This window comes from Leptosomus discolor, chromosome 11 (genome assembly GCF_034619465.1).
Source record: "Leptosomus discolor isolate bLepDis1 chromosome 11, bLepDis1.hap2, whole genome shotgun sequence".
NCBI classification, from domain to species: domain Eukaryota; kingdom Metazoa; phylum Chordata; class Aves; order Leptosomiformes; family Leptosomidae; genus Leptosomus; species Leptosomus discolor.
Window position 1 is genome coordinate 3916971 of NC_141401.1, and position 14214 is coordinate 3931184.

Genomic DNA, 14214 nt, shown 5'->3' on the forward strand with positions numbered 1-14214 from the left:
TCATGTTAGCGACTGGGAGCTGGTTCTAGTCTTAAGATTCCTCCACAAACCAAGCAAAGGCCAGTGATAAACTACACGTCCCATCAGGCTAGGTCAGAGACTTGCTTTCAGGTCACAGGCCTTCTCTGCTTTCAGCTTTTCCCAGGGAGAAGACAGTTCACATGCTGTTCCTACATAATAATGTTTCCTACACTGTATGTTGGAACAAGTTACTGCCCATTTCTCGCCCTTCACACATCTAGTTCTGGAGAGGGCTGGAGCATGAGTGCAGCCCTATTCACTGACATAAACTCTACAACCAAAGAGTAGCCCAGGCCAGGGCTGATCTAAGCATGGGCTTTCACCTGCTATTTGCTCACCATGCTCTAGCCCTTGAGGACTGAAAATACCTGCTATTTATTTCTTTTATGAAGGTAAGGCTGAAGAGATATGGATAAGACCTGTCACTGTTTCAGCCAGCCAAAGCTCATTAATTTTGAAGACAGATCATCAGCAGAGATCGCACTGAGGTCTTCTCTGACACCCTGTACTGGTGCCTTCACGTACCTCTGCAGACTCTGAGCCGCAGCACCCAAAGAAATGTGCCCTTGAAGCACCATCTAGTGTCTAATATCTGTCATGGTAGCTCCCACCCACTGGGCTTATTTTTAATGCATTCAGAAAAAACAAGTTTTGGAGACAATACTCCGTAAGATCTGCTATTTCAGGAGAAATGCCAATTGAAAACAAATGGTTACCAGAAAGCAAGGCCAAATCTGCAGGGAACATTAAAAACAACTGAGGGAGCAAAGGACCCTCAGTACTGTTCTTCCAGGCAGGAGCAAGGGGCACCTTTGCAGCAGACTTCCAAGAACTAAATTGGACATGGATACGAACCATCACTTCTGTATCCTTCCTGCAGAGGCCAGCTGTGAAAATCATGAAACTTCTGCATAAAGATTTACCTCTGTTCCTATCTCCATGATTTTGAGTTTGACAATCCGGAAGGGAAGCTTGGAGGAAACCCCCAAGTTCTGCTTGGTTTCATGTCGAAACCATGTGAAGCCAAAAATTTTGAAGACTTCTGCAGTAAAAGTATGGATCTCTCTGATGTCCACTGGCAAGAATTATTTAATCTACAAGCTTAAAGATAAGACAGATGCCAACTAGCATTGTTTAGGACATTCAAACACGCTATTTTCCACATAGAAAGACTAATCCTTAATTACACAACACCGGTATGCCAGATTAAGAAAAAACACAACTATTTGTGAGCACACTTGTGTACATCTATATCTCAATGGCTGGAGCTTGCAGGTACAATGCAGCACTGGCCTTCCACACTGCGCTCCCAAAATCTGAAAACCACAGACACCCAAAGAGTTCTCAGAACGTGTGTCAGAAGCTAGATACTGTATCACACTGGACAAGGGCCTGAATGTAGACTTTCAGGGGGTTATGGGCTGCTCAGAGGCTCTGTGCAATTGCTGTGGTCATCAACTCAAAACAGCAGGTAGTCTCCTACCTTAAACCAGGCAGCCACTGCTATGACTTCAAGGTCTGAGTAGGTATTAAGAGAAGTACTGTGAAGTAGGAAGAAACGACACTTACTTCAAGCTGGAAGAGGCCTGGTGGAACTTCTTTTAGCGAGTTCTCAGAAAAATCCACTTCTCTGAGGTGATTTTTCCAGAAAATAGTCAACGCATCAGGTAGGAATTCAAATGAGTTTCTAGAGGCTTTACAACACTTCTGGAAAACGTGAAAGAAAAAACACCCACAGAGTAGTTAATCATCTCTTTAAATAATGAGGTAGATCAGCTGCCACATGTTTAAGGCAGTAATTCATTCTAGGTGATCTCTTCAGATATTTTGATCTAGATAAATGATTGCGCATGCAGGCACATAGGATTTACTGAGGAGATGCGCTCACTGAATTGATGGGCAAATTCTTTGGCGGACAAAAAGTAGTTCAAAAGTTACTTCAAAAATTATCCCCATTTGCTTTTCAACCATAACTAAACACTTCACCAAAGTATACTGTTCTCCTGCTCTCCCTGTAATAATGAAGAATAAAATCATAGCCATGGGTGGATATAGATGCCTTAGTTAACCATGAGTCTGGGCAAAGTTAACCTTCAACGAAGGCTGAGTGTTGTGTAAAATGATCCTAACCACACTCCTGATCATATGAACTACAGAAAAAATGAATACATCCATACGAGATAGGTATCAAGAATTTTTCCACTAACATGGTGAGAACCTCCGAAAGACTTGATCTGAGACCCATAAACTGAATCGGGCAGGGGCATTCCTACTGAAACAGAACAGCCCTTTAGCCTAAGATGTCTGACAGCTTTCTAAGCATCACAGTATAATTTTTGCATTGTTTCAACAGCTTTTTCAGCCTCTGACTCTGCCAGAGTAGTTTGACTTACCAAGGGGCAGGCCCAGGGATCTGGAAACACTTTCAGCTGGTTTCTGGAAACATTCAGTATGTTTAGGGACTTGAAGCAGTATAGAAAAACGGTTGGAAGTTCCACCAACCTGTTGTCAGAGACGTCAAACTCCTGCAGCTTCCTTAAACCAATCCAATTAGTTGCTAGAAAACAAGAAACATTGCAGACTTGGTGTAAGCATGATAGCAGTCGGATCCAGCAAGATGCTGCATACTTGCTGGATAAGAGACAAAGGATTTCATGACGGCTAAAAAACTAACAGGCCTTTTCAGGTACTTTGGACAAAGGATTGAGAGATGCTAAGCATCTCTAGCTAATGCCGTCTTTAAGTCATTATTACAACAGTTTGGGGTTCTCCCTTACAGATCAGGCCTTGAAATGTGAGCATAACACTGGACTGTACGTACTGTTTTCCTCGTCAAATAACTTCTCCATATAGTTTTTGGAAGCAATGAGTTTTTTAAGGTTTTTAAGATGTAGGAATCCAGAAGGGAGAGTAGAGAGCCTGTTGCTGGATACATCAACTTCGAGTAACCTGTAAGTACAGAAGATACTCAGCCAGGCATCAATAAAATGCTAGCAAAGACTCCTGTTGCCATAGAGGTCTATTTTACCTCGACAGCTTTAGATCTGAATGAAAGCAGCTGGAATGTGCTCTCACAAGGCAAAGCAAAATACCCTATTTAGAAAATTAACCCTTCCAGGGAGCAGACAGAATTAGTCTGGCTAAAGAGCAAATCAGATAATTGATACCAGCCAGCAAATGTCAACCTGAGTCAACTCAGGGCTTAGACTTAGAGGAGCCAGGCTCACCAGAACTGGAGAAAAGCAGAAGCAACATGAGACAATATAGGAATAAAAGTCCCTACCATTGTCCTGACAGCTAACCGAGAATGCAAAAGGGCAAATCTTAAGTTAAACCTTGCAGCAGACAGAAAATAAGCCAAGAAGCTCCTGCATATGCTCTTCACTTAAGCGGTTTCACACAAGCACAAAACTCATTTGCACCTGCTCTCTGTACAGGCTCAGTTTGCTGTAGGCATCACACACCTTGTACATATAATTTCATCGGATGACTGCACGCTGGGTAACTCCGTCAGCTGGTTGTCAGCCAGGCTGAGCTTCCTGAGGTTTATCAGGCCCCATGGGATCACGGATGGAAGGGAGACTAGGCAGTTGGCAGAGAGATCAAGCTCAGTTATCTGACAGGAGATATCAATCAGCCAGTCCAGATCCACCCAGGGCAGTTTGAGGTTTGACCAGTTCACACACAAAGCCTGCATATATCAAAGAAAGAAGAGAAAACCGCGTTAGTGAAATCCCAGTTGCTCTCGGCCTGTGTTGCACCACTGGGAATCTGGTAGATCAGAGCACAGACTGTGAACATTTTGCTCACTTTCCAATCTGCTTCTAGGAATTAAACTGATTCGGAGATGTAAGCGTGCCTGGATATCAGCAGCCCCCACCACGCAGCTGCTCCATGATCTCACTCCAAAGACCATAAGCAAGCCCAAGCAGAGGACCTGGATTTCTTCCCCAGTCCATACACCAGCTCCAGTGCGCCCCACAAAGGGTGAGCTGCCCTTGCCTGAAACCAGCACTCTCACCTGAGAGCCGGACAGGCTCTAACGACTTGTTCATCCAGCAGCGCGCAGTGAGCTCCCACGGGGCTGGGCTCCCTGCCCTGCAAGACACGTTCACACCCTACACTAGCAGCACGATACGGACAGATCATGGGAACCATCTTAAATCCAGACTCCGCAGCCTGAACCCCCACTCTGTCTCTTGGACACGGTCTACATCACTGCTCAGATCTCCAGGGGACTCTGAACACCGACAGAGGCCAGGCAGGTCCAGACGAACCCCTGTGGAGCAGCCAGCCTCTGAAATGCTTAGGGACCACTGCTCGTGCATCTGTAGAGAGGAGAGGGACAGATCTGCTGAGTGTGGTAACGACTTCTTAGAAGGAGGCCTGTTGCTGGAATAATGAATATATTCCCAGGCACTGCTCTTCCATCTTAAACCTTCCAACAACAAGCAGCCAAACCATTCTAGGGAAGGATTAGGTTTTGTAAAGAAACATCTGGGCAAGGCAAGGCAAGGCAAACACACTCTTGTAAAGCACTTCTAAACACTAGAAATTTGCTTGATATCATTTACAAAGATATTTTAGTTTCTAAGAGACGTGATTTTGGCAGTTGCCTCCTTTCTAGATAATGTTCTGCTGCTTTTGACAGTAAGACGAGGAAGTTGTTTTATCCTCTTTTGGAAAAAGACCAGAAGCTGTTGTGAACGGCATAACCACTCATTTCAGGCTCCAGCTTGGACAGACAGAAACATGAATACATAATGGTGACCAATGCAAGTAAACAACCCAAGGCTTCGTTTTCAAGATCACCCCATCGCATTCCAATGAGATCCATGTTCCAAAATACGCATTTAAAAAATCTCAGTCCCAAAACGTTTTTATAAATTCAAGTGTTTTTGACATCACTCATCCCAAAGACAGCCTCAATGAAGTGATCGTTAATTCTCCACCAGGAGGCAGCAAGGACCCGAAAGCAAATTTAACTTGCTTTCCAGTTCCCATCATTTAGCATTTAAGATTTTTAATCCTAAATTTAAAAGGAATGTATTTTGGGAAGGGAGAGAAAGAAAAGGGAAACAAAGGTCTCTCTCAAATGCTGATTGGAGACTTAGAAGTCCAAGTAATGAAGATCCCACAGTTCAAATGTCTAGGAGATTGCAATAAAGGGTAAGCACAAACAGTTGCACCTTTTAGAAACTGAGAGCAGTAGTACTTAGTGTAGGCATAGTGCGTGTCAAATGTTCACTACTGAAGCCTCAGGACAGCCCTGCAAGTATGAATGGAAATATTATGCCCACTGTATCATTGGGGAAACCAAGCAGAGGTCGGAAGTTCAGGACAACTTTTGGAAGTACACCGAGATGGAAGTGCTGGCATCCTGGCACTTTCTCCTTTGGCAATGGTATCATCACAATGGCTGTGGAGGCATAGGATCTGCACCATGGCCCCAAAAGAAAACAGGGAAGGAAGATTTTCCTGGCTTTTTTTTAAGTGTCTTTCAGCATCTGACCTAAAGTGGGATGCTCTGTAGCACCTTTCCTAAGATAAGCATCCATGACCACAGTATCCAACCCCTTGAACTATTCACATATTTTACCTAAACAAACAGAAGCAAGAAAATTGAGAATTACAGCCAAAAACCAGGGCAAATATTCCCTGCAAAAGGCTATCCACAGGTCCTTCAGTCACACAGAGGATGCATATAACCACACAGGGCTTTGAAATTCTGGCAGCGATGGGAACAAAGACCTGGAGACCTGGCTTGCTCGTTTGGTTTCCTCCTCACAGGATAAAGCAGGCAGTTGTGCTTGAGATCCTGAATTCAGACTCCAGAGCCCCAGACTTCTTGTGTGACACCAGTCACTGTCTCAGGTTACCCAAACTTTCTTTGCCAGTCCATGTAATGGGACAGTAACATTTCCTCTTCTTTCAGGGGAGCCGGGAGTAAAAATGCACTACAGACTCCAGCTCCCTCTTTTTCTTCCTGCTTAATTAAACTGCTCCCAACAAAGCTGCAGTAAAAAAAAATAATCAGAAAAAAGAACTGATGGTGCTTAACCCCTCTCTCAGTTCCTGCTCTTTTTCAAGATGATGCTCTTTACAGTGGGCACAGGCTCTTATTCCAGTACAAAAAAGTACTTGTCCTTGAGTTCACCAACCAATGCAGTAATACGAAGACCTCCAGCCTGCTTTTAGTGGGTGCAAGCAGGACAATCCATATCTGCTGCTTCTCATTTCAGACTGATACTCATCTCTATTTTGCATTTAGATTGCTGTGTATCATTTACCTCAAAAATGCAGAGCCATGGCCTCAGGGTATTCAATGTGATAGAAAGATACCTGCAGAATCCAGATAGTGACTTCTAAAACCACAGACCAGATTGTGAAATCCAAAACCTGCTATGAATGCTGCAGAGTAGGTGTCCCCATCTGCTAGGCAGCTTTTTGAATCTCCTTGCACTCCTCCTCCTCATCCAGAGCCCAGGACTGACAGTGTCTCTTCTACCCGAGTGCTGCAAACCGGAGGATCAGCCAAGCCCCTTCATCTGACTGAGGGACAGTGAACCAAATTCACCTTGGTGCTAGTAACCTGGTGTCAGTGGAGTGACCTTAGGGATTTACTTGGCTCAGCACTCTGCAGTGAAAACGTAGTTAAGTGGAAGAAAGCCTGACAGCAATGCCACAAAGAGAGGGGACTTCCTCCCCAACCCATACCTAATCATTTCCACCACCTTCCCAGAAAAGCCAGCTTTGATGCCAAAGTTCTACGACGCTGAATTCGCAGAGCCCGTGTTCAGCTCAACCTTCCTCCATTTGGCACCAGCTGGTGAGCTCTGTGCTCCAGAGGGATGGTGCTCAGAGGCTGTTAGCTCCCGGGCACAGCCTGACTCTGGGTGACTTACTGCTCTTCAGAAGGTCAAGAAAAACCTCTGTAGACTCCCCTCTCCTGTTGAGGAAAGAATTTCTCAATATGAGTCCCGAAAACCATGTGGAAATCTTCTACTGCAGTGATGTCAGGGGATGCATTGAGGAAGGCAAGGGACTGGAAATTGCACAGAAGCCAGAAACCCCGCTGCTCTTGGGCAAACAACAAACTATAAATACAAAAAATATTTACTTAGATTTGAGGTCGTTTGGTAAGGTGATTAAAAAGGGCCGTTGTGCATTTCTCCTAAATGACCTGACATGCCTGAACAGAACCCCACTCTTGCCATAGACAGGGTATTCTGAGGATGGTGATCTAACTCCTCCATCAATAAGAGCTGCCGTGAATCCTGAGAGGAACTGCTGCAGATTTCTTTACTGATAGTGATGTAACTGAGATCAGCCAGGTGGTGGATAAAGAAATCAGAGGAGGGTCACACACATACACATACATTTGTACGCTTGAGTACAAAACTCTTGGCAAAACATTTCCTAAGGAACATGCAGCAGTTCAAGCACTTTTCTGCTCTGTCACGAGAAAAATAAATACATCTCACACTGCACACATTGTAAAGTTACACGTATCTCCATGCTGACTGCACCTATCGAAGCCTGGAATCTGTGCCCAGTCACTTTACTGCACGGGGTCTTTTTGGCATTTGTTACCTGTTCCTGTAAAAGCAGAGCACTTCCTCTCTTTAGCAAGACAGCGGTTTGCTGTGGGGATAAATATATGCCAGGAAAAAAAAAAAAAAGGAGAAATGGATATTAGAAAAATGAGATGTAATTCCTTTTGCCTAAGAAAGGGCAGCGCTACGCACAGCACGATGGCTGTCTGGAAGGTGTGGCAGCTAAACCAAGTTCTCCAACCACATTTTATGCATAGCTGGTAGCATTCACTACTATGAAATCAATTGGAGGTCAACTGTGCAGTGTTTTCACTTAAAAAGCACAGATGGGACAAACCCTTTTGAAGTTCCAGGCTCACGCTGAAATGATCCGTGCTCAGTCTGCCCTGTCCAAGAGGAAAGTCTTTTTCATGTCCAGCTGGCTGCCATACACATCGCAGTCTCTGCACAATCCTTTCTTGCTTGCTCCTAGTGCAAAATGCATCACAGCACTTACACAAGTTCACGAACCTTAAGAGGTACAGAGAAAGCACTGAGGCAGCTTGTCTGCAGTTGCTATGAAGTTCTGTTTTAAAAAATTATCAGGGTATGTGACTATCACCTCCCAGAGACTTAAGCTCTGCAGACAACTAGGACAAATCTTCCTGAATCTGGCCCAGTCTGCCAAAATGTATTCAAAGAGAAAGTGTTAAAAAAGCAAACATATTAAAAATAAACAGCTACTAGAAGAATCAACGTCAAGTTGCTGGGTCTGGTTTTCTTTTTATTATTATTATTTTTATTAAACCAGGCCCTTCTGGCAATAGCTGATGTTTTAAGACTGCTCTCTTCTTCACTCAGGGTGTGACAACAGCAAAGCTGAGTCATTTTTACAGCAGCTATGTTAAATATTGCCAGCAAGTTCACATGGAAAACAGACCTCTTTCCTGTGATTCAAACATTTATTCCAAGTTTATTCAAGCTGAATTATCCAATTAGTTGGCTTTTTTTTTTTTTTTCTTCTAAAAGGCACGCAGTTTTATCAACTCTTATCCAGAAACATCTAGGATTTAGCTTCCTTCTGTTTACCTGTCAACAAAACTAAGAATCCCACAGGGAGGGCTGTAAATCTGCTGATTGAACCTAACAAAGTCAAGCTCACATATGTGGACTGCAGTCCCTAACATTCACAGTATTGTTGGGAATCCAGCGAGACAGGGTTTTGGCAGGAAAAGAGAGAATGGAGAAGTTCGTAAAACTATGAAAACCTCTCTGCTTATTTTCACTTAACACCAAAGCAGAATCAACATCCTGCATTGCTAAGAGCTGAGCAAACAGATACTCAACTGGCAACAGGATTCATGCAGAGCCTTGATCGAAAAATTTCCCTCACAATTTTTCATTGCAAAGTTTTTATGACCTGATGAAAACTGTAACTACTGAAAGCTCAGGGCTCTGACGCTCCTATTCAGTGTTTGTTATCTACATACTGAGGGAAAAAACAGAAAATGCTCGATAACTAAATTGCTGGATAACAGTAGAAATACTATGAAATATTACGTGCTTCCCTATAAAGCAGTAAGTGTGTGCCGTGAGACATTCTTCAGTTCTGAATAAAAGAGACTTGGACAGTAGAGATTAAAAGAACGAAGAATATAGCCTAGTTATACAAAGGAGTGTGATAACCACGAAATGTAGTAATACCCTGCACGAAAACAATGCCACTCATCTATGGATTTCAAAGCATCGTCACGTATTAAGCCTTCCAACAGCTGCGAGATGTTACAGTGGAAGAAACAGAGACGCAAACGAACTATGAAAACTGTCAAAAGGTTGCAAGTGGCCAAGCAGTAACAGAGGCCTTGCCAACCTAAAAAGGCTTCAACTGCTTTTCGTTGGCCTCCGTGTCCCATCAAAAACCACTTCTGTGGGACAAGCGCAGCTCAACTAACATGATCTGATCACACACGATACTCTCCACGCTGCTCCAGAAAGGCAGATCTGTCCCGAGCAGGTGACAGGGAAGGCTACCAGCCACCTTTCACTAATGAGGACCTAAAGCAGGGAAGATGTTTCGAGCAGATGTGAGCTTGCTCTACTCATGCTCCACGTTAACATAAAGCCACGTGAGTCTATTGGTACGTGTGGTACCCGAGCTATCAGACACAGGGGAAGAGAAGGGTTTACACGCTCAGCTCTGTGCCACGCTAACACGCCGGGACAGCAGACAGCTTGTGGCACCACCTTGCAACCAGAATGCACAACAGAAACACAAATGAAGCGATTATCCTGGGGTCACAGAGGAAGTCTGTGGTAATGCTTACTTCTCTGGAAGACTTTGAGCACAAAGTCAATGTTTCCTTTTCGCAGCACACGCTTGGTTCATGCGCCCATGTTAAAATTGCCAAGTGGAAGCTGGTGCACACAGCGCCTTGCACAAGGATGCCATTTAAAGGCCTAAATGTTTTACACCTTGCAATTCAGCATGGCATGAAAGCCACTTTCACAGCTTGTTCTCTAAACGGGTAGCAAACCACAAGACTCTTTGTTGAGAAGAGTCACCAGCCACATGGTACGCAAAGACAAATATAAATTATTAACATGATGCTCCTTTAAAAGAACGTATCTTCAGACAGATAAATGGCTACTTACTGTTTTTGCTGGAGCACTACCCGGTAGTGGGCTCGTCTCAATGAAATACTTCCTCAGAAGGTGTTTGCTGGATTCAGGACTGTCCATCAGGATGTAGGAACAAAAGAAAGCTCCATTCCGTAATAAAAACACGGCCACATCTTCGTTCCCTTTAGAGAAAAGCAGATTGTCTGTTCTCTTCCTCTCATGTAAATGAACCAACAAGGAGCTGAACAGAAATCCTGGGAAATAACCACTTCTGAAAAAAACCATGGGGGTGTGCAAAAAGGAAACCGAACTGTATAAAGACTGTTTCCTCCAGTGATGTGATTTAGTTTGGCCAAATTGAGACAGCAAAGACACTATGTAAAAGCACTGGCCCAGGCTCGCTCTTTTTTCCCTTTTTTCCCTATCTTGTTAAACTATACACACAGCTGCGCTTTGAAGTGTAAATTATTCAGCCTAAATCAAGCATGTGTGCCAGAGTGTCCATAACAATAATGCTTTTACTTGCAAGGTTTCTATTTTTGAAGGGTCTTTCCCCTAGGAGTTTATAGAGGAAAGCTCAGCCTCTCAGTATTTACAATAATCTAACTTAAGAAGGCCCTGACTTAAATTTGGCTATGTGAAAAGATTCAGAGCAAATTTTATTTTGATTTATCCCACTGGAAATCCAGGACAATTCCAGGCTAGCCAGTCCACACTGATACCCTCCCAGATGTGAACAACTCAGCCCATTCTTTAAAAGACATTGCAGAAAAGAGGCAAAGTTTTGAAGCATGTAAATACGTACCTGCCTTTATAGCAGCATACAGGGGTAACCGTATAAGAACTGGAAACTCATTCTTCCTGACTGCACAGCTCTCTGGGTCAGCACTGTATGCACGGATTAGGAGTTTTACTACGTCCAAATGTCCCTGCTGGCAGGCTATGGCCAGCATCCAGTTCAGGAGTTGTTGGCAAGTACTAGGACCTACCAAAAAGATACATCATTTGGCTTAATGAATTAATGTTCTGCCTGCAGAACACTGCTTTCCTCTAGGTGTGCATAATTCTGCACGTGTAACTAAATGCCCATGACAGAATTATCTCTGCTAACATGAAGCAGCCCTCAAATCCTCCCTGATTCACAGTACCACCTCCATTTACTTTACAGATTCACATCCCCTTTGAAATGCTTACACATCCATAAGCCCAAGTTTATATGTTAACTTTTTTTTGCAGTTTCTCCACATGGAAATTACATCACTTTTTGCATTTTTAACAACTTGACTAAATCACTCACCCTTATGCTGCAAAAAACGGGCTCCACTTCAGCTGTAAGCCACAAGAAGTTCACACTGAGCCAGAGAGAACCACCGCAGTGCATCAGCCAAATTGCAAATTCACACAGTTTATTCCTAAGCCCTGTGATTGGTTTCTATGTAACTTCCCAGGGAAACAAATGGAAAGTCCTGCATAAAAACTACTGAAAGGTGCTGTTTGCATAGAGCACCTCCCCTGACCACCCAAAGCAAGGGTTTGAGGGAATTTGGCCAGTTCTAAACTGAGCTAAGTTTCTAGAAACTACTTAAGTCACTTTTCATTACTGAGAGTATTATATTAATATAATTCAGTTTTTGCTACTAGGTTACAAAACCAGCATTGTCAGCCTCCTTTCTGGCTGAAGGAAACACTACGTTTAATTGCATCCCTCAAACTGGAACTTTTCTTCCTCTTATTAGTGCTCTAGCAGTTTAAAAACATCAAATAATCAGGTTTCCCAACAGGTTATTCCTGCTCTCACTGAGGTCACTGGCAAGTATATAGCTCCAGTGAGGAGCTAGAGCTATACTCAGGTCAAATTCTGCACAGGCCTAGCTTAGCTGTTGCTGTTACTGCAGTGTCTGAGGTCAAGAGAGCGATTTGCCCTGGCTGCTGCGCAGGACTGACAGACCCTGAGCCCATAGAGGGTCCCGGTGAGAAGCAGCTGCCATGCCCACAGTACACTAAGAGAGCAACAGGGGACCCAAACACAGTTTCTGGTCCTGACCCAGAGTAATGCTCTTCCCCCCCACCCCACAGCTGCCTTAAGAATTGTGTCTGGGTCTAAAAATGTCTCTGTTCTGCCATACAATAATTTTTAAAACCAAATGTAACTGAAATACAATGACAATTCTAAAGAAGGAATTCTGCTGAAAGTCAAAACAAAATGCCAGCGAGAGCACAGACCACGCTGCCAGCTGTGCACCTAACCTCTTACTCGCCAGACAGGCGTGCTGGACTCTCACTCCCAGCACCACTGTGTCTGCCGGGTCAGCAGAGTGGGATGATGCTGTTTCCTGAAAAACTCCCGATTTCTCCGTGGGGTCTGGGACGTTACCCAGCTGTGAGGAATGAACTGCCTAAACGGCATCTTTCTCCACTTCCAGTTTGCAAACATGGAGTATTTTTATGCGTGTGGTTTTTTCCCCCATGGGGGAAGTTTTCTTCAAACACAGCAGAGATTAGATCCCTCCACACACTTCCCCATGACTAAGTCCCTGTCCTTTCAAGGTATGTGAAAAAAAACAAACGCCTGCTTGAAGCTACAGCACACAGCTACCGAAAAGTTTGAGGACAGGCAGAGGCAACCCAATAGGCTTACCACGCAAGGAATCCAGCAGCTCTTTCACAACATCCTTATGTCCAAAATATGCAGCCACCACAGCTGCATTGTCATCATTAGGTTCTGTTGGTAACACCACTAATGCTTCCTTCAGTAAATACCTCACCGCCTGCAGATCTCCATATGCTGCCGCAATACCTAAAAGCTGACACTGGTAAAGAAAACACAGCAAAATAAACTCTCTGTAAAGGGAGTGGGCAGAGAAAAGAGAACATTTCTAGAGCTCTGTATTTGTGCCCATGCAAATGCCCACTGTCATTGTGGCTAACTGAGAATGTCACAAACACTAGTAGCCACTATAATCATTGGTGTTGACATATTAATTATATTAATTTCTTGGGGGTTTTGCATGTTATTTTTTTTGTATGGCTTTACCACGAAAGTGCCCAAGGCACAGAATGGTGAGTGTAAATCCATTTTTTATTTGCACAGCTCTGCAACAAGGTGTAGTATTTCCTGGTTTGGAGATGGCCAATATGCCTGGACTTGACATGCAGGTACTCTCCCAAAACACTAAGATAAGCTCTTGTGCAAAGAGCAGGATCAAAATGAGGGCTCTGAAGGCAGAGCAGTGAAGAAGCTGGCACGAAGGATATAGTTCCAAACACAAGCAGCAAAATCTTCCCAGGGGGCCACTAACCATCTTTGTACTGATGGAGGAATACATTTTTTGCAAAGTCTATAAACTGCTTCCTTTTTACGGGGAAAAATGTATTTCCCTGTTTTAGTGACCACAGCACCAGCATCCCTCCTCACACGGCCTCCTGTTTCTACATACACAGTTCCCTGTGGTCTGTCTCATCTTTCTCATCAGTGCTTTCAAGCGCAAATACTGTCCCTGAGCATATGTTTCTGAAGTGCCCCACACAACCAGCCATGCCTGGGACCCTGCAGCACCAGCATAACATATGTAACTGAATGGATTTTCTGCAGGAGAAACGATGGAAGACAGCAGCTTGGCATTTTGGTTTCTTTCCCAATAAAATTTGAGAAAAAGTAGTAACCTAACCCTACCTTTTCTACTTGCAGTGCAGTCTCCTCACATGACAACTTAATCAACTCTTGGGCCTTACTGGTGTCTCCAGCTTTGTAAGCATCCTGAATGCTTTCTGTCACAGGCGTCTGAATTATGGAGACTTCGCCGACTGTGGACTGTTTGCCACCCATGTCCACAGTTCCTGCAGGAAAAACAGAAAAGAGGGGTCAGGAAAAAGTATCAGCTCATCACTCATGCACAGCTGCCATGTCGATGCATCCTGGCAACAAAAAAAGGGGGTGAATTCTTTTCAGTGGAATATTTACTGCACGCAATTAAACAAAGAGGGAGAAACCTCAACACTCAGTTGCCTGACAAAAGAAAGCGATAATACGTTAAAGTAC

The 14214-nt window shown here is 43.9% G+C and overlaps 1 protein-coding gene across 2 annotated transcripts in view; it reads right to left on the bottom strand.

Moving 5' to 3' along the window:
• LRRK1 (leucine rich repeat kinase 1) overlaps positions 1 to 14214 on the bottom strand; it is a 73858-nt gene that overhangs the window by 40953 nt on the left and 18691 nt on the right. The window contains exons 2-10 of one of the 2 annotated variants that reach the window (XM_086471557.1): positions 13849 to 14012; positions 12819 to 12985; positions 12066 to 12073; positions 10981 to 11160; positions 10209 to 10357; positions 3486 to 3712; positions 2843 to 2970; positions 2415 to 2578; positions 1591 to 1728 (exon numbers count right to left, since the gene is read on the bottom strand). In XM_086471557.1, the coding sequence (XP_086327683.1) occupies positions 1591 to 1728; positions 2415 to 2578; positions 2843 to 2970; positions 3486 to 3712; positions 10209 to 10357; positions 10981 to 11160; positions 12066 to 12073; positions 12819 to 12985; positions 13849 to 14012 (1325 nt within the window). Of the gene's footprint in view, positions 1 to 1590; positions 1729 to 2414; positions 2579 to 2842; positions 2971 to 3485; positions 3713 to 10208; positions 10358 to 10980; positions 11161 to 12065; positions 12074 to 12813; positions 12986 to 13848; positions 14013 to 14214 lie in introns of both variants that reach the window. The other variant, XM_086471558.1, reaches the window with a different exon arrangement.